General features: G+C 47.4%; 1 protein-coding gene across 1 annotated transcript; it reads right to left on the bottom strand.

Moving 5' to 3' along the window:
• On the bottom strand, window positions 1-18,987 carry LOC149449583 (uncharacterized). The gene is made up of 2 exons (XM_089693040.1): window positions 18,632-18,987; window positions 1-373 (listed from the first exon to the last, which is right to left on the bottom strand). The coding sequence occupies exons 1-2, from the start codon at window positions 18,985-18,987 to the stop codon at window positions 1-3; spliced, it is 729 nt and encodes a 242-aa protein (XP_089549166.1).
• Window positions 18,988-20,505: the final 1,518 nt, after the last annotated feature.

Below are 20,505 nucleotides of genomic sequence, written 5' to 3'. Positions count from 1 at the left end.
CTAACGTCTGAATTCCCACCACAATACATTTGTAGTACACTCACAGCTTTTACGGAAGCACTTGGCAGCTCCCCCCAGCTTGTTCTTCAGGTTACTAAGCTCCTCCTCCATGTCACTTAGCCCCTCCTCCAGGTCACTCAGCCTCTCTTCCAGGTTGCTCAGCTTCTTCAGCTCCTCTTGTAAGTTCCTCAGGCTCTCCTGCACTTGCGGGATTGTCCTCTTTGTGTCATCCAGTTCTCTATCCTTCCTGGACAGACTGTCCTCCTTTATCTTCAGTTTCTGCTGGACACCGGAGAGAGAATTCCTCATATGAGAGATTGTCTGGTCGGCATTTCTCTTTTGCAAGTTGACTGATTCCAGATTGTCTTCACACCTTGGGCGAGAGTTAAAGGGAAACTTCAGATCACTCATATGTGTCAGCAATAGATACATTGTTTGCTAGAGAACATAGCCAACTAATCTTATTTTTCCTATTAACTCAAAAACCTGTTTGGGACATGCTGGGGACCAAGCTGCTCTTCTCCTGGTGTGCTCCTCAACATGCACAGTTATCATGAACTTTACTCACTAGCAGACTAATATTGAGACATTCTTTTTTGCTCATACCTGCTTTATAATTACAGAATGATACATGCATGATAGTATTTTACATTTGAGGGAGTCAGTGGTGGAGAAGGATCTGGGTAATCTGGTAGGTCATGAAACTTTTAATAGCACACAATTCCAACCTGCAGCTTCTAGGGTATAAAAGAGGTATGGACTTCAGAGAGAGAGACATAATCTGCACAAATCATTAGCAAGGTCTTATCTGGGAAATGCAGTTCAGTTTTGGGATATCGGGAAGCTGGAGAAAGTACAGAGAAGGGCTACCAAACTGATACGAGGCATGGAGGAGATCAGCTATGAGGAAAGATTAGAGGAACTGAATGTATTCTCTACTGAGAAGAGGAGATTAACTAGTTGCCAACCGCAGATAGCCGAATGACGGCTTCACTGCGGCCGGCAGGTTCTGGGTGGACGTCATATGACGCCCCCCAGAACGCGCTCTCCTGCGATCTCCGTGATCGCTGTGTCCTACGGACACAGCTGATCACGTGATGTGGTAAAAGGCCGATCCCAGCGGCCTTTTACCACGTGATCAGCGGTGTCCAATGACACGCTGATCACAGGGAAATGCAAGTGCCGGTTCTCGGCTGCACTTTCCTCACGCTGTCAGATCGTGAGGAAAGTACTGCCGAGAACCGGCAGTTGTCAGAGCGGGGATCGGCACCGATCATCAGGGCACTGATGATCAGTGCCCTGATGATCGGTGCCCAGCAGTGCCACCCACAAGTTCCGCCCACCTGTGCCCAGCAGTGCGCCCACTAGCTCCGCCCACCTGTGCCCAGCAGATCACCCACCTGTGCCCAGCAGTGCACCCACCTGTGCCCAGCAGTGCACCCACCTGTGCCACTCTGCAGTGTCACACACCTGTGCCCAGAAGTGCCACCTACCTGTGCCCAGAAGTGCCACCCACCTGTGCCCACCCACCTGTGCCCACCAGTGCCACCCACCTGTGCCTACCCACCTGTGCTGCCCACCAGTGCCACCCACCAGTGCAGCCCAGCAGTGCTGCCAGTCAGTGCCACCAGTCAGTGCCCAGGGGTTGTGCCAGTCAGTGCCGCCAGTCAGTGCCCAGCAGTGATGCCAGTCAGTGCCGTCTATCAGTACCCATCATCAGTGTCACCTATCAGTGCCGCCTATCAGTGCTGCATATTAGTGCCGCCTATCCGTGCCACCTCATTAGTACTGCCTATCAGTGCCCTTTAGTGCTGCCTATCAGTGCCCATCAGTGCCGCCTATCAGTGCCCATCAGTGCTGCCTCATCAACGCACATCAGTGAAGGAGAAAAAATACCTGTTTGAAAAATTTTATAATAGAAACAAAGAAATTTTTTTTTTTTTTTCAAATTTTTTGCACTTTTTTTATTTATAGCGCAAAAAGTAAAGTGCCCAGTGACAATTAAATACCACCAAAAGAAAGCTCTATTTGTGAGAAAAAAATGATCAAAATTTCATATGGGTACAATGTTGCATGACCGCGCAATTGTCAATCAAAGTGCGGCAGCGCTGAAAGCTGAAAATTGGCCTGATAAGGAAGGGGGTAGAAGTGCCTGGTAGGCGAGGGGTTAATGGGGGATATGATCACCATTAACAAATCCATAAATGGTCTATATACAGTAAATGGTGCAAAATGCTTCACTTTAACCAAAGTCAAGTTTTAGAAAAACTACAGCAGGTAGCAGCTCTGAATATGTTAATTCCTCCATAAAACCTCTTTCCCGCCTGTTATCAATCTACTTTTAAAACAATTGCACACTGACTGCCATCCATGCAGCATCTATAACGTGCTGGGAATAAGATCTGGGCGCCAGGCCTCCCATAAGCATGGCCAGTCAATAATGAAGACTTGCTGAAGAATGCAGTTTTAGAGTCCCGAACAGGGTAAGGGAGAGTGTGGACCTCACATTGCTAGAGGAGGACACCTGTACATAATTGAACATTATAGCAGAAACCCCAGAACTTTGGTGGTTCAGATGTTTGTCCAAACTGGACTTTTAGCCCCTTCGACAGGAGCCAAACATTAGTATCAACATGTCTACCACTACTATATGTAGCATCCTCCAGCATAGCTCCCAACTGTCCCTGGTTTCGGGGGACTGTCCCCGATTTGAAACAAAGTCCCTCTGTCCCTCTTTCCTCCTCACTTGTCCCTCATTTTGGTCTGATCTATATAGTTGTGTATAAAATGCACTTTTTATCTTTCATAAAGTGTTTTCCATAGCTAAACCTTTCATCCAGTTTCTAAGCCAGTATAATGGAACAGTAGTGGTAAAAAAAACAAAAAACGAAAACATTTGTAGTTTTAACTAAATTTTTTTTTATAATTCTCCTTTAAGGGGGAGTGGAAGGGGTGTGTCCTATGCCTACATACATTTGCTAAGAGGTGTCCCTCATTCCCATCTCAAAACATTGGGAGGTATACTTTAGTGAATGGTTAGAGATTAGGCAAAGCTGTGACTCACAGTGGTGTGGTGAGCCTGGGGAATTGTTTTGGGTTTACGTTAGGACATGCTGGAGGGCTCTACAGGTCAGGCCTCTGGTACCTCCCCATGGTTCTAGAATCTTCCAGAAGATGGCCAAGAGGCTGTGATCTGCATATTCATGGCAATCTGGACAATCCCCAGGCAGGAGGCCTGGCAGGGTGGCTGGGTCAGCCCATAATTATTAAAGAGCCTGGTCAGAAGGGGGAGTCGGGTGGAAGATGGAGTACTGAGCTGGAGTCATGAGGCCTGGGAGGGGACCCTGGGGAAGGGGGGCTCTGCCTCCAGGCTGGAACCGAGGAAAGGAAGGAGGAAAAAGATGAAAAGAGAGATCTCTACTCCCAGCAGTCTGAAGAACAGGACAGCCTGTCTAGCCTGGGAAGACTAGCACAGTGGAAGGCCTGAAATAAAATCGCAGTGGCTCTATTAGATCAATGACATTACCTGTGAGACCCTCCCCCCTCTGTTTGTATACTTGCAGCAATAGGGCCCCAGGAGATGTCATTTGGTGCAAGTCAGCAATGGGAATGGTTTGCAAGAGTATTTTTCTTTCAGTGAGTACCTGGCTTCATATAGATAGGCATCACTGGTCAATGTGGAACTTTTCTTTTTTTTCTTTCCAAAAGAACTTGCTAAAAACTATGTGCCTTTATTTTTTGTGTGAAAAAGTGGGGATACCAAATACCCCTTACTCACATGGGAGGGATAATATCTGAGTGTCCCCTTATTGAAAAAAAGGGGCTTGCAGATTTTAATAAACCTCCTGCATGCAGACTTCCACAACCACTAGGCCAGGGTTGGGGGGGGGGGGGGGGGGGGGTCCTTGTCCTCATGAGTATGGGGAAAGGTGCTTTTCCAGGGTGTTACTCAGATAAGGGCCTGGTACAGATTTTTTTGGGAGACCATACATTTTTTTCTTCCTTGATTATTGAACGGGATTCTCCCTTAAAATTCATACAAGACCCAAAGGGTCTAGCATGGAATTTGGGGGATGGGGAAATTATGGACAGTCTTGAGGCACCCATTAAAATTATGGACAGTCTTGAGGCACCCATTAAAAATTATGGACAGTCTTGAGGCACCCATTAAAATTATGGACAATCCCGAGGCACCCATTAAAATTATGGACAATCCCGAGGCACCCATTAAAAATTATGGACAGTCTTGAGGCACCCATTAAAATTACGGACAATCCTGAGGCACCCATTAAAATTATGGACAGTCTTGAGGCACCCATTAAAATTATGGACAATCCCGAGGCACCCATTAAAATTAAGGACAGTCTTGAGGCACCCATTAAAATTATGGACAATCCCGAGGCACCCATTAAAATTATGGACAGTCTTGAGGCACCCATTAAAATTATGGACAATCCCGAGGCACCCATTAAAATTATGGACAGTCTTGAGGCACCCATTAAAATTATGGACAATCCCGAGGCACCCATTAAAATTATGGACAGTCTTGAGGAACCCATTAAAATTATGGACAGTCTTGATGCACCCATTAAAATTATGGACAGTCTTGAGGCACCCATTAAAATTATGGACAGTCTTGAGGCACCCATTAAAATTATGGACAGTCTTGAGGCACCCATTAAAATTATGGACAATCCCGAGGCACCCATTAAAATTATGGACAATCCCGAGGCACCCATTAAAATTATGGACAGTCTTGAGGCACCCATTAAAATTATGGACAATCCCGAGGCACCCATTAAAATTATGGACAGTCTTGAAGCACCCATTAAAATTATGGACAATCCCGAGGCACCCATTAAAATTATGGACAGTCGTGAGGCACCCATTAAAATTATGGACCACCCATTAAAATTATGGACAGTCTTGAGGCACCCATTAAAATTATGGACAATCCCGAGGCACCCATTAAAATTATGGACAATCCCGAGGCACCCATTAAAATTATGGACAGTCTTGAGGCACCCATTAAAATTATGGACAATCCCGAGGCACCCATTAAAATTATGGACAGTCTTGAGGCACCCATTAAAATTATGGACAATCCCGAGGCACCCATTAAATTATGGACAGTCTTGATGCACCCATTAAAATTATGGACAGTCTTGATGCACCCATTAAAATTATGGACAGTCTTAAAGCACCCATTAAAATTAGAGAAAGTCCCGGGGCACCCCATTCTAAAATGTAAAAAAAAAACTATTCTAATAGTTTTATATAACTCCGCTACATCCATATACGTAGGACACCCAACGTTAGAGGTGATTTATTCTTTCAAAGCAAATACACTTTTGCACACGGGTACTGATTAGTATTCCATTGTTTCTCTTCTCCCTCAGTTTTTTTCCATCACTGAGCTAATGTGACCCCCAGCACTGATGGAGAGGGGCGGGAGAGAGTCAAACAAGGATACCGGGAAGGCAGCTGACATCCTTCTTATCAACTGATGATGTCATTGGTTGTCAGGACGCCGGCGGCTAGAAGGTCGTAATGGTGCACAATGAAAACATGTGGCTTTGTAACAAGTTTTGGGTCATTTTTAGACATTTTGCCAAGGCACCGCTGAAGAAACCTCAATGCACCCCGGGGTGCCTGGGCACCCTGGTTGAGAAAGGCTGGCCGAGACAATGGTCATTACAGTCAGCACCCATCGAATGTGATACTTTAGTAATATTTGCCGAACCTGCCTTGAACCAAGCCTGGGTACATTCAACTCATCCCTAATTCTGAGGATACGGTTGTATTTTATTTTTTATGGATCTATATCCAGTCTGAGTGACTACATAACCTGTTACAATGACCCTGTACTCACATTCAGGCGTTGTCACGTGTGATTGGGCGGTTAAACAAACACTACATCAGACAAACCAACTAGAGAAGACTTAGGAGTTATCCATGGTGCTGAAGGACTAAACAACTCAGATGTTCAAGTACTGACACCATCATTCAGGCCAGAAAACAAGTCACACATAAAATCACCCGTGCAACAATTTCCGATAGGTGACTGAATATCTCTGAGAAAGTAAAGAACTGTAAACAAATATGAAGGAAAAATATGACATTCTTTGGGGTAGCTGCTGTTCTAATGGTTGACGATTGTTACAGACAATATATTGGGGTTATAAATGACAAAAGCCGTGCTTGGCCTTTCAGTCCAATCCCAATGAGACTGTATAGAGTACAGACAATGCTGGTGCAAAGCCAAATACTGAATACATATACAGCACATATGTGACAGGGGCAGGCTCTCTCCCTGGGAGAACATATCAAAATGTGACACAAGATTCACATTTAGGGTCAATGCGATGCTCCAGATTACGATTTCTGAGCAGAGGATGCTGTGTTTTTTGGGTTCTTCTGGATTCTGTGATTCTGGATTGGAACTCTCAATCCTGTGTCCGGGTTTTGCCAGATGCCTGCAACCTGTCTGAGTGCACAGGAGTGCAAGACCATTATTTACACAGGTATGAGAAAAGCTCAGGGCTGTGGCCAGTTTCAAAGACGGCTCCCAGTTTCAAAGACGGCTCCCAGTTTCAAAGACGGCTCCCAGTTGTGGAGATGGCTCCCAGTTTCAAAGACGGCTCCCAGTTGTGGAGATGGCTCCCAGTTTCAAAGACGGCTCCCAGTTGTGGAGACGGCTCCCAGTTTTGGAGATGGCTCCCAGTTTCAAAGACGGCTCCCAGTTTCAAAGACGGCTCCCAGTTTCAAAGACGGCTCCCAGTTGTGGAGACCGCTTCCAGTGTGGGAGACAGAAGGTCTCACCAGGGTCAGGGGGCCCCAGCCAGAGGCCATGAGACAGAGGGTCTCGCTCAGGGGTCAGAGGTACCCCAACCAGAAGTCAGAGGGTCTCATCCAAGGATCAGGGGGCCCCAGCTAGAGGCTACGAGACAGAGTCTCACCAAGTTATTCACCCTGAGGTCATCACAGAGGACAAGGGGGTGCTCATTACATCGGGAGAAAAAGATATTGAATCTCCAAACACAGAAAGGTTTCTTCACAGTAAGAGCTGTGAGAATGTGGAATAGACTCCCCCAGAGTTGGGTGTGGCCAGCTCAGTGGATTGCTGTAGGAAAGTCCTGGATTCTTTCTTGGATACACAGAATATAACTGGATATAACATTTATAGGGAACATTGATCCAGGGAATATCTGATTGCCTCTCGGGGGGTCAGGAAGGAATGTTTCCTCTGCAGGAGCAAATTGGATCGTGCTTTTGCTGGTTTTTTTGTTTGCCTTCCTCTGGATCAACTGTGGGTGTAGGATTATTAATTTTTTTTTATGGCTGAACTGGATGGACTTTTGTCTTTTTTCAGCCATACTAACTATGTAACCAAGGGGTCAGCCAGAAGCCAGGAGACAGATGGTCTCATCCAGTGGTCTGAAGTGCCCCAGTCAGAAGCCACGAAACAGAGGATCTGATCCAGTGGTCAGGGTGCCCCAGCCAGAAGCCACAAGACAGAGGGTCTCACCCAGTGGTCAGTGGTTCCCAGTTAGAAGCCGAGAAAAAGAGGATCTCATCAAGAGAACAGAGGTTCCCCAGCCAGAAGCCATGAAACAGAGGGTCTCATCCAAGGGGTCAGACGTTCCTCAGTCAGAAGTGAAGACACAGAGGATTACACCAAGGGGTCAGAGGTGCCCCAGCAAGAAGCAGAGAAACAGAGGGTCTCATCAAGAGGTCAGAGGTGTCCATGCCAGAAGCCATGAGACAGAGGGTCTCATCTAGGGGTCAGAGATGCCCCAGCCAGAAGCCAAGAGACAGAAGGTCTCACCAAGTGGTCAGAGGTGCCCCAGCCAGAAGCTAGAAGACAGGGGGTCTCACCAAGGGGTCAGAGGTGCCCCAACTAGAAGCTGAGAGACCGAGGGTATCACCCATGGATCAGAGGTGCCCCAACCAGAAGCCACAAAACAGATGGTCTCACCAAGGGGTCAGAAGTGCCTCAGCCAGAAGCCGAGAAACAGAGGGTCTCATCAAGGGGTCAGAGGTTCCCCAGCCAGAAGTCAGCAGACAGAGGGTCTCATCAAGGGGTCAGAGGTGCCCCAGCCAGAAGCTAGGAGACAGAGGGTCTCATCAAGGGGTCAGAGGTGCCCCAGCCAGAAGCTAGGAGACAGAGGGTCTCATCAAAGGGTCAGAGGTGCCCCAGCCAGAAATCAGGAGACAGAGGGTCTCACCAAGGTCTTGTTCCAGGAGTCAGGTCAGCTAATACCAGGGTGTCAGGAGAATCCATAGGTCAGAGATGGGCTGTGCTGTGATTTAAGGCTGAAAAGCCAAGTTTTCCAGGAGAGCTGGACAACACAGTCAAAGGGACTGGTAAGAGAAGCAGTGCTGCCAACAAGTGAGCCAGGTGGTTTGGTATTTTCGTTTGTGCACATTGTGTGGAAGAACCCCCTGCATGGGCCACTGATGTACATGTGAACTTTGCTTTCCGTTTATTTCAATAAAAGTGGGCTGTCGCTACTCATTGTAAACGCACCTATTGCTTGAGTTTAATCGCCTCAATCCCACAACATTTACAGTATAGTCGTGCCTTTAAAAGAGCCAATGTTCAGGAAGTGCTCACTAAGTCCACTTCAAAGTGCAAAATAAATGTGTGCTGCAACTGGCAGATCATTCCGGGTGCAAGGGGAGGCACCCTACTGTGTGAGTGTAGCTCTATGGATTTTAATAAACAGTATTATGCGATGAGGATTGTTTGTTTTTTCTTCTGCGTCCTCTTTTTTTATGGGCGATGTGAATTTTCAGAACATTGGTCCCTGGATGATGGCATAGTGTACAAAGCAGGTTTGTGACATACTGTAAGCGCATCTTAATCTTCCTTGGTGTAAGTCTAGGGCAGGGGTCTCTAAACTGGGGCCCGAGGGCCAGATGCACACCTTTGCTAGCCTATATTTGGCCCTTGCGGCACTATTCCTCCGACTGACACCAATGATGGGGCATTATTCCTCCCACTGACACCAATGTTGGGGCACTATTCCTCCCACTGACACCAATGTTGGGGCACTATTCCTCCCACTGACACCAATGATGAGGCACTATTCCTCCCACTGACACCAATGATGGGACACTATTCCTCCCACTGATACCAATGATGGGACACTATTCCTCCCACTGACACCAATGATGGGACACTATTCCTCCCACTGACACCAATGATGGGGGACTATTCCTCCCACTGACACCAATGTTGGGGCACTATTCCTCCCACTGACACCAATGTTGGGGCACTATTTCTCCCACTGACACCAATGATGAGGCACTATTCCTCCCACTGACACCAATGATGGGGCACTATTCCTCCCACTGACACCAATGATGGGGCACTATTCCTCCCACGGACACCAACGATGGGGCACTATTCCTCCCACTGACACCAACAATGGGGCACAATTCCTCCCACTGACACCAACGATGGGGCACTATTCCTCCCACTGACACCAACGTTGGGGCACTATTCCTCCCACTGACACCAATGACGGGGCACTATTCCTCCCACTGACAACAATGATGGGGCAATATTCCTCCCACTAACACCAATGATGGGACACTATTCCTCCCACTGACACCAATGATGGGGCACTATTCCTTCCACTGATACCAATGAAGGGACACTATTCCTCCTACCGACACCAATGATGGGACACTATTCCTCCCACTGATACCAATGATGGGGCACTATTCCTCCCACCGATACCAATGATGGGACACTATTCTTCCCACCGATACCAATGATGGGACACAATTCCTCCTACTGACACCAATGATAGGACACTATTCCTCCCACCGACACCAATGATGGGGCGCTATTCCTCCCACCGACACCAATGATGGGGCACTATTCCTCCCACCGACACCAATGATGGGGCACTATTCCTCCCACCGACACCAATGATGGGGCGCTATTCCTCCCACCGACACCAATGATGGGACGCTATTCCTCCCACCGACACCAATGATGGGGCGCTATTCCTCCCACCGACACCAATGACGGGGCGCTATTCCTCCCACCGACACCAATGACGGGGCGCTATTCCTCCCACCGACACCAATGACGGGGCGCTATTCCTCCCACTGACACCAATGACGGGACACTATTCCTCCCACTGATACCAATGATGGGGCACTATTCCTCTAACTGACACCAACGATGGGGCACTATTCCTCCCACTGACACCAATGATGGGGCACTATTACTCCCACTGATACCAATGATGGGGCACTATTCCTCTAACTGACACCAACGATGGGGCACTATTCCTCCCACTGATACCAATGATGGGGGACTATTCCTCCCACTGACACCAATGTTGGGGCACTATTCCTCCCACTGACACCAATGATAGGACACTATTCCTCCCACCGACACCAATGATGGGGCGCTATTCCTCCCACCGACACCAATGATGGGGCGCTATTCCTCCCACCGACACCAATGATGGGGCACTATTCCTCCCACTGACACCAATGATGGGGCGCTATTCCTCCCACCGACACCAATGATGGGACGCTATTCCTCCCACCGACACCAATGATGGGGCGCTATTCCTCCCACCGACACCAATGACGGGGAGCTATTCCTCCCACCGACACCAATGACGGGGCGCTATTCCTCCCACCGACACCAATGACGGGGCACTATTCCTCCCACTGACACCAATGACGGGACACTATTCCTCCCACTGATACCAATGATGGGGCACTATTCCTCTAACTGACACCAACGATGGGGCACTATTCCTCCCACTGACACCAATGATGGGGCACTATTACTCCCACTGATACCAATGATGGGGCACTATTCCTCTAACTGACACCAACGATGGGGCACTATTCCTCCCACTGATACCAATGATGGGGGACTATTCCTCCCACTGACACCAATGTTGGGGCACTATTCCTCCCACTGACACCAATGATAGGGCAGTATTCCTCCCACTGACACCAATGATGGGGCACTATTCCTCCCACTGACACCAATGATGGGGCACTATTCCTCACACTAGTACCAATAATGGGGGACTACTCTTCCTCCTACTGACCACCAACCCCGAGGCCATGTTTATTTTCACTGATGCTGGGCCCTGGACATTTTCTACACCCACTGGCCACAACCTGGCCCTCATAAAGTCTGAAGGACTGGCCCTTTGTTTGAACGAGACCCCTGGTCTAGGGGGGTCAACAACATCTGGTGAGTTTGGTCCCTGGTGGATCAGTGGGTGGTGACACAGACTGGAGGAGTTTGGAGTGGAGTTTGTACCAAGTACTTCTTAGGAAGAGTCGCAGCACATATTTCTTTGCACTTTATTTGCACCTTTATACTTTCAACTGGACTGGGAGCACTTTGTGAACATTGGCGTTTTCAGAGTGTTTGGATTTGCACCAGAATTGTACGTACTCTATACACATCATCGTTTGGATTGGATGGGCAGGAACAGCTTTCTCCATTTATATACAGAAGACCAAGTCTGTCGGAGTGAAGATGGCGATCAGGTGAAAGTCTCAGCCAATCGGGTTTGTAGCCAGGTGCTTGGCTAACAATTGAAGTGAGAGAAATACTGGCTGCAGCTGCTCCCTGCGGTGCTGAACTGGTTGACAGTATTTCAGCCACAGGAGGGAGCTACTGAAGAGTTTGATAGACCGAGTCAGGCAGCACTGCACTGTGGGAACTGTAGTCCACAGGAGAGACTCAAGAGATTTTGAACTATGTTTTCCGGAGAGAGATTGCCGGGAGGAGGGGAAAGAGCTGCACTCTCTGTACAGAACGCAGGTGCCTCTTGCCGTAAGGGAGACAGTGCAGCGTGCACCTTCACTGCTGTATATCGGTGGCCTGAGCGAGGTCCTGAGTGCTGAGTTTGAGGGGCCCGGAGTAACCTGGGTGCAGAGCAGAGATTGGACCAATTCCTGCGTGTGACCGAATGGTGAGCTGCAATATTGCTGGGGCCAGTGAGCTGTTGCTGTGAGGATTAACACTGAAACATTTAGGAACTGACCACACAGCCACCTAGTGCCTGCAGGCTTGGCTATTCACGTGTGCACCAACAGTATCACCGGGCCCCGACGCTAGCCGGCTGAAGAGCTGCACTCTCTGTACAGAACGCAGGTGCCTCTTGCCGTAAGGGAGACAGTGCAGCGTGCACCTTCACTGCTGCATATCGGTGGCCTGAGCGAGGTCCTGAGTGCTGAGTTTGAGGGGCCCGGAGTAATCTGGGTGCAGAGCAGAGAGTGGATCAATACCTGCGTGTGACTGGATGGTGAGCTGCAATATTGCTGGAGCCAGTGAGCTGTTGCTGTGAGGATTAACACTGAAACATTTAGGAACTGACCACACAGCCACCTAGTGCCTGCAGGCTTGGCTATTCACGTGTGCACCAACAGTATCACCGGGCCCCGACGCTAGCCGGCTGAAGAGTTAGAATTAAAGACTGTCTCTACAGCCGCTACACAGAGACCTTTACATATTGCTTATGTCAGTGTTTCTCAACTCCAGTCCTCATGGACCCCCAACAGGTCATGTTTTCAGGATTTCCATTATTTTGCACAGGTGATTTGATCAGTTTCACTGCCTTAGTAATTACCACAGCTGTTTCATCTGAGGGAAATCCTGAAAACATGACCTGTTGGGGGTCCACGAGGACTGGAGTTGAGAAACACTGGCTTATGTTAAGCTGTACCTCCCAGGGGGCATTGCACCCTATCCCAGCCATTCACCTAGAGCGCCCTCTAGACTAGCCATAGTATTATCATTCACACTGCAGGTACTGTTTATATGACTGTTTATTGCTGCCCACATGGAAGAAAAAAATATTTGAAATATATGTAAAAAATATTCTTCCCAAATATATGGACATATATTTGCAATGCTACAATTTTATTCAATATATATATATATATATATATATATATATATATATATATATATATATATATAAAAATTATATACACACACACCCACATGGAAGAAAAATATATTTCCAGTAAATTTAGAAAAAAAAAATTATACACGTGACATATATTTAAAATATTTTGGCCTGCACAAATATATTTTAACATGTATTCCAAAAATGTAAATTAAAATATGGCATATATTTAAAAATATAAAATTTGAATTATATTTTCCAGATATTTTTGAACAGCTAAAAAAATGCATTTAAACATAGATTTTCAAATATACTTGTAAATGTATTCCAAATTACGCTTTGAAATATATTTCAGCGTGTGTCCTGAATATATTTTTTTAATAATATATTCACAAATATATTGAAATATATTGACTACGGCCAAAATTGTAGTATTTGAAATATATGTTAATATATTAAGAACGTATTTTTAAAATATATTTCAAATATATTTTTCTTCCATGTGGGTACGCAGAGACCTTTACATATTGCTTATGCTAAGCTGTACCTCCCAGGGGGCATTGCACCCTATCCCAGCCATTCACCTAGAGCGCCCTCTAGACTAGTCATAGTATTGTCATTCACACTGCAGGTACTGTTTATATGACTGTTTATTGCTGCCCACATGGAAGAAAAATATATTTGAAATATATGTAAAAAATATTCTTCCCAAATATATTGACATATATTTGCAATGCTACAATTTTATTCAATATATATAAAGAAAAAAAATGATATACACACCCACACACTGTATGTTGAAATGTGTTTTTATTACAAGATATATGAAAGATATTTTTAAAAATACATTTCAGATATACTGTAAGTAAAATACAAATCTACATTTTTGGAATGCATTTACAAATATATGCAAAAATTACTTTTTTTAATATGTTAAAAAAAATCTGAAGACTATATTTAAAAAAAATATATTTTAAAAAATACCATATATACTCGAGTATAAGCCGAGCCGAATATAAGCCGAGGTACCTAATTTTACCACAAAAAACTGGGGGAAAATATTGACTCGAGTATAAGCCGAGGGTGGGAAATGAGGCACCTACTAGTCAATGTAAAAAATTGGTGTCAGTGGGAGAAATAGTGCCCCATCACTGGTGTCAGTGGGAGGAATAGTGCCCCATCACTGGTGTCAGTGGGAGGAATAGTGCCCCATCATTGGTGTCAGTGGGAGGAATAGTGCCCCATCACTGGTGTCAGTGGGAGGAATAGTGCCGCATCATTGGTGTCAGTGGGGGGAATAGTGCCCCATCATTGGTATCAGTGGGAGGAATAGTGCCCCATTGTTGGTGTCAGTGGGAGGAATAGTGCCCAATCATTGGTGTCAGTGGGAGGGAATAGTGCCCCATCATTGGTGTCAGTGGGAGGAATAGTGCCCCATCGTTGGTGTCAGTGGGAGGAATAGTGCCCCATCATCGGTGTCAGTGGGAGGAATAGTGCCCCATCATTGGTATCAGTGGGAGGAATAGTGCCCTATCATTGGTGTCAGTGGGAGGAATAGTGCCCCATCGTTGGTGTCAGTGGGAGGAATAGTGCCCCATCATTGGTATCAGTGGGAGGAATAGTGCCCCATCATTGGTGTCAGTGGGAGGAATAGTGCCCCATCATCGGTGTCAGTGGGAGGAATAGTGCCCCATCATCGGTGTCAGTGGGAGGAATAGTGCCCCATCATCGGTGTCAGTGGGAGGAATAGTGCCCCATCATTAGTATCAGTGGGAGGAATAGTGCCCCATCATTGGTGTCAGTGGGAGGAATAATGCCCCATCATTGGTGTCAGTGGGAGGAATAATGCCCCATCATTAGTATCAGTGGGAGGAATAGTGCCCCAACATTGGTATCAGTGGGAGGAATAGTGCCCCATCATTGGTATCAGTGGGAGGAATAGTGCCCCATCATTGGTGTCAGTGGGAGGAATAGTGCCCCATCATTAGTATCAGTGGGAGGAATAGTGCCCCATCATTGGTGTCAGTGGGAGGAATAGTGCCTCATCATTAGTATCAGTGGGAGGAATAGTGCCCCATCATTGGTATCAGTGGGAGGAATAGTGCCCCATCATTGGTGTCAGTGGGAGGAATAGTGCCCCACCATTAGTATCAGTGGGAGGAATAGTGCCCCATCCTTGGTATCAGTGGGAGGAATAGTGCCCCATCATTGGTGTCAGTGGGAGGAATAGTTCCCCATCGTTGGTGTCAGTGGGAGGAATAATGCCCCATCATTAGTATCAGTGGGAGGAATAGTGCCCCATCGTTGGTGTCAGTGGGAGGAATAGTGCCCCATCATTGGTGTCAGTGGGAGGAATAATGCCCCATCATTAGTATCAGTGACACCAATGATGCGGCACTATTCCTCCCACTGACACCAATGACACTTGCTGACCCCTGTTGCAGTATGGTGCTGCTGCAGCCAGCATATATGGTTGCAGCAGCACCTGTGCACTGCACACTTACCGGCTTTTCCCTCACTCGATTTTCACGGGTCCGCTCGGCTCCGCCTCCTCGCCCGTGATTGGCCGCCTGTGTACCTTTCCTGAGCTACAGTTCTGGCGGCCAATCACCGGTGAGGTGGCGGAGCCGAGCGGCAGGAGTGAAGGAGTGGCCGGAGTGATGGAAGGAGCAGTGCTTCCTGGATGGAACATCGTGGGACCGGAGCCAGGTAAGAGACAGCAGCCCTCTGCCCACCCCTGTACGCGCCCCCCTTGACGGAGCCTCGCGCCCCCCCTGTCCCCCCTCTGCCCCACTATCTGCAGATGTTGACTTGAGTATAAGCCGAGGGGGCTGTTTTTCAGCACAAAAAATGTGCTGAAAAACTCGGCTTATACTTGAGTATATACGGTATATATTTTTTTAAATATATATTCTTCAGATTTGTTTTAACATATAAAAAAAGTTAATTTTAACATATATTCGTAAATGCATTCCAAAAATGTAGATTTGTATTTTTAAAGACATACAGTATATTTGAAATGTATTTAAAAAAATATTTTTCATCTGCTTTGTAATAATAACGCATTTCAACATACAGTATATAAGTATATATAGTGAGGAACAGAAGTATTTGAACCCCCCACTTAGAAATCATGGAGGGTCTGACAATCACATTGTAGGGGCATTCCCACTCTGAGGACAGAATTCAGGAAATCACATTGTATGATTTGTAAAGAATGTATTTGTCTCGCACGGCTGAACAGAAGTATTTGAACCCCCTGCGATTCTGCAAGTTCTCCCACTTCTCCATCATGGAGGGTCTGACATTCACATTGCAGGGGATTCCCACTTTGAGGACAGAATTCAGGAAATCCCATTGTATGATTTGTAAAGAATGTATTTGTCTCGCACGGCTGAACAGAAGTATTTGGACCCCTGAGAAGATCCGTGTTAATATTTGGTACAGAAGTCTTTGTCTGCAATTACAGAGGTCAGACGTTTCCTGTAGTCCTTAGCCAGGTTTGCACTGCAACAGGGATTTTGGCCCCCTCCTCCACACCGATCTCCTCTAGATCTGTCAGGTTCCGGGGCTGTCGCTGAGCAACACGGAGTTTCAGCTCCCTCCAAAGATGTTCTATTGGATTTAGGTCTGGAGACTGGCTAGGCCACTCCAGAACCTTGATATGCTTCTTATGGAGCCACTCCTTGGTTCTCCTGGCTGTGTGCTTCGGGTCGTTGTCATGTTGGAAGACCAAGCCACGACCCATCTTCAATGCTCTGACTGAGGGAAGGAGGTTGTTGCTGAAAATCTCACCATAAATGGCCCCATTCATCCTCTCCTTAATACAGTGCAGTCGTCCTGTCCCCTTCGCAGAAAAGCATCCCCAAAGTATGATGTTACCACCTCCATGCTTCACAGTAGGGATGGTGTTCTTGGGAAGCAACTCATCCTTCTCTCTCCTACAAACACGATGAGTGAAGTTTTGACCAAAAAGTTCTCCTTTGGTCTCCTCTGACCACATGACTTTCTCCCATGCCTCCTCTGACCATATGACTTTCTCCCATGCCTCCTCTGACCACATGACTTTCTCCCATGCCTCCTCTGACCACATGACTTTCTCCCATGCCTCCTCTGGATCATCCAGATGGTCATTGGCAAACTTCAGACGGGCCTGGACATGTGATGACTGGAGCAGGGGAACCTTCAGACGGGCCTGGACATGTGATGACTGGAGCAGGGGAATCTTCAGACGGGCCTGGACATGTGATGACTTGAGCAGGGGAACCTTCAGACGGGCCTGGACATGTGATGACTTGAGCAGGGGAACCTTCAGACGGGCCTGGACATGTGATGACTTGAGCAGGGGAACCTTCAGACGGGCCTGGACATGTGATGACTGGAGCAGGGGAATCTTCAGACGGGCCTGGACATGTGATGACTTGAGCAGGGGAACCTTCAGACGGGCCTGGACATGTGATGACTTGAGCAGGGGAACCTTCCGTGCAATGCATGATTGGAAACCATGACGGCGTAGTGTTCTACCGACAGTGACCTTTGAAACTGTGGTCCCAGCTCTCTTCATGTCATTGACCAGCTCCTCCCTTGTAGTTCTGGGCTGATTCCTCACCTTTCTTATCATCAGTGATCCCCCACGAGGTGACATCTTGCATGGAGCCCCAGTCCGAGGGAGACTGACAGTCGTCTTTAGCCTCTTCCAATTTCTAACAATTGCTCCAACAGTTGATCTATTTTCACCAAGCTGCTTGGCCATTGCCCCGTAGCCCTTTCCAGCCTTGTGGAGGTCCACAATTTTGTCTCTGGTGTCTGTTGACAGCTCTCTGGTCTTGCCCATGGTAGTAGTTGGCGTCTGACTGACTGTGGGGTGGACAGGTGTCTTTAAAGAGCTCAGACAGGTGCTACTAAGTTAGATGAATGAGTGGAGTAGAGGTGGACTTTATAAAGGCACAGTAACAGGTCTTTGAGAGCCAGAATTCTTGCTGTTTCTCAGGTGTTCAAATCCTTCTGTTCAGCCGTGCGAGACAAATACATTCTTTACAAATCATACAATGTGATCTCCTGAATTCTGTCCTCAGAGTGGGAATCCCCTGCAATGTGAATGTCACACCCTCCATGATGGAGAAGTGGGAGAACTTGCAGAATCGCAGCGGGTTCAAATACTTCTGTTCCTCACTGAATATATATATATATATGTTTGTATATATGTATGTATATATATATTTTGAAATATATTGAATACAGCCAAACTTGTAGCATTTCAAATATATGTCAATATATTTGGGAAGAATATTTTTAAAATATATTTCAAATATATTTTTCTTCCATGTGTGTGGCTTTGCTGATCCAGGAGTTAATCCGGGCCTAGTGGTACAGAACGGCAATCTAAGTTACGTTGGCCTAGTGATTATACTGTCTGGCAGACTGTGCCTGAACCTTCTGGGTGCTCATTTATACCCAAACCACCATTCATTCCAACCCGTACCGATACATCGAGTTCATTGACCACTAACCGGTCTTGTGTCTATTTCCTGGAACTAACTCACAGCCAAGTTGAAGGTATCTAAGCTCACGTTCTTATAACTGCTTGCAGTAGCAGTAGTGTGTTCGAGGGGCTGAGGGTGTTCTTGGGGTTGAGGTGCAGAACAGAGAACCCGAATTTCCAAGGGGCTCCTTCAGGGGTAGTGCTGCAGGTTTATAGAAATTATAAATAAATGAATTACCTGGTCAGTTTGTTGTCCTTTTCTTCCAGCTTGTTTCCGGCATCCCAGAGATCTCCTCGTAGTTTCCTCAGAGTGTTCTCCTTCTCAGCTTTCTCCTGGATGGTCTTCTCCAGCTTCTGATTAATGAGCTTCCCTTCCTCCTGACTCTTCAGTAGATCGATCTCAGTTATTGTCAGCTCCTCCTCTGTCCGTGTCAGAGTTTTCTGAAGTCCCCGAACTGCAGCGTCCTTGGTATGGAGGTCTCCAGAGAGGCTGGAGTTCAGGTGTCCGTGTTCCTGCCGTAATTTCACCAATCTTGTGGTGGCCTTATCACGCTGCTGAGATACCTGAAATACTAGAGAATGCATGAAGACCATGACACCAGGGGCAGACTGACCATTTGGAAACTCGGGAACTGCTCGAGGGCCCAGGGTCAGTAGGGGGCCCCATGAGATGCCCCTGGTACCTTTTTCATAGGCTTTTTTGAGTTTGGGCAAGGACACAGGGGCCTCATGATCCCCTATTGCCCGGGGGCCCATGAGTTGTTAGTCCGCCCCTGCATGACACCACAGAGTAATGACAGGGAAGGACCTGGTGGGGAAATTAGAGTGTAAGCTCCTCTGGTACAGAGACTGATGGGACTGTGGAGGAGGGGACATTAGAGTGTAAGCTCCTCTGGTACAGAGACTGATGTGACTGTGGGGGAGGGGGCATTAGAGTGTAAGCTCCTCTGATACAGAGACTGATGTAACTGTGGGGGAGGGGACATTAGAGTGTAAGCTCCTCTGTACAGAGACTGATGTGACTGTGGGGGAGGGGACATTAGAGTGAAAGCTCCTCTGGTACAGAGACTGATGGGACTGTGGGGGAGGGGACATTAGAGTGTAAGCTCCTCTGGTACAGAGACTGATGTGACTGTGGGGGAGGGGACATTAGAGTGTAAGCTCCTCTGGTACAGAGACTGATGGGACAGGCTCAGTGAGATCTGTACAGCGCTGCGGTATATGTCAGAGCTACCCATAGAAGGCGGGGTAAATACTCACACTGTGTGGAGAGGACGATGATGGCGGTCAGGGATGTCAGGGAGATGACGCCGAGGGTGACAAGGACACAACGACCGGCACAGAATCCTGAGGAGAAGGTGGAAGATCAGGAGACATTGAATTGTAGACATTTAAAGTGATTGTGGCACTAATAACATTGGATGGATAGAACTACCCCTCCCCCCCAGAACTGACCTACCCCCCCACAACTAACCTCCCCCCCTCCCCCCCATGACTGCTGATCTGTCAGGCTACTCCACTTCCATAACGGAGAGTCCTCATCCTGTCCCATGACCAGACCATTGGTTGGCTTCTCCCAGCCGCCACCTAGACATACTGTATATTCGCAGTGCGATCTCGGCTTCCAACCAGAAGACATCTTGTAGCCAATCGATGCCTTCCTTCCCTGTGGCGGTCACTGGAGCCCATCGCCTAATTCATTAGTCAAACTGCCATTTTATCATCAGCGTCTGAAGCGCCTCATGACCACAAGCCAATGGTGGGCAGTTAAAGGACAGAATGGAGTTCCATGGTGGGCAGTTAAAGGACAGAATGGAGTACCATGGTGGGCAGTTAAAGGACAGAATGGAGTACCATGGTGGGCAGTTAAAGGACAGAATGGGGGCGCCACCAAGTGCAGTATATAAGAACACTTCATTGATGCGTCAGTATTGCGCTCACATATTAGTGATGGGTATGTCGCTGGTAAGCATGGAGAGCTTTAGAGTCAGGATTGCCCCCTCTCCCCGTGGATTCGCCGGACCTGGACCTGGACCGGGCCACAGGCAGGACTTCCACACTCTCACTTGGAGAACATTGACTTCATCCTCCTCCTCCTCATCATCCTTATCA

The sequence above is a fragment of the Staurois parvus genome, unplaced genomic scaffold (assembly GCF_062004578.1).
Source record: "Staurois parvus isolate SC_StPar_1 unplaced genomic scaffold, SC_StPar_1.0 ptg000611l, whole genome shotgun sequence".
Classification (NCBI taxonomy): domain Eukaryota; kingdom Metazoa; phylum Chordata; class Amphibia; order Anura; family Ranidae; genus Staurois; species Staurois parvus.
The sequence above is the reverse complement of the archived record's forward strand: the minus strand, read 5'-3'. Positions and strand labels throughout refer to the sequence as shown.

What these genes read in the sequence shown, in the direction of transcription:
- LOC149449583 (XM_089693040.1), bottom strand. Translation starts at nt 18,987, where the DNA reads ATGGTCTTCATGCATTCTCTAGTATTTCAGGTATCTCAGCAGCGTGAT. An exon ending in AAGGACAACAAACTGACCAG is followed by an intron (nt 374 to 18,631) that starts GTAATTCATTTA and finishes CTCTCGCCCAAG; the next exon opens with GTGTGAAGACAATCTGGAAT.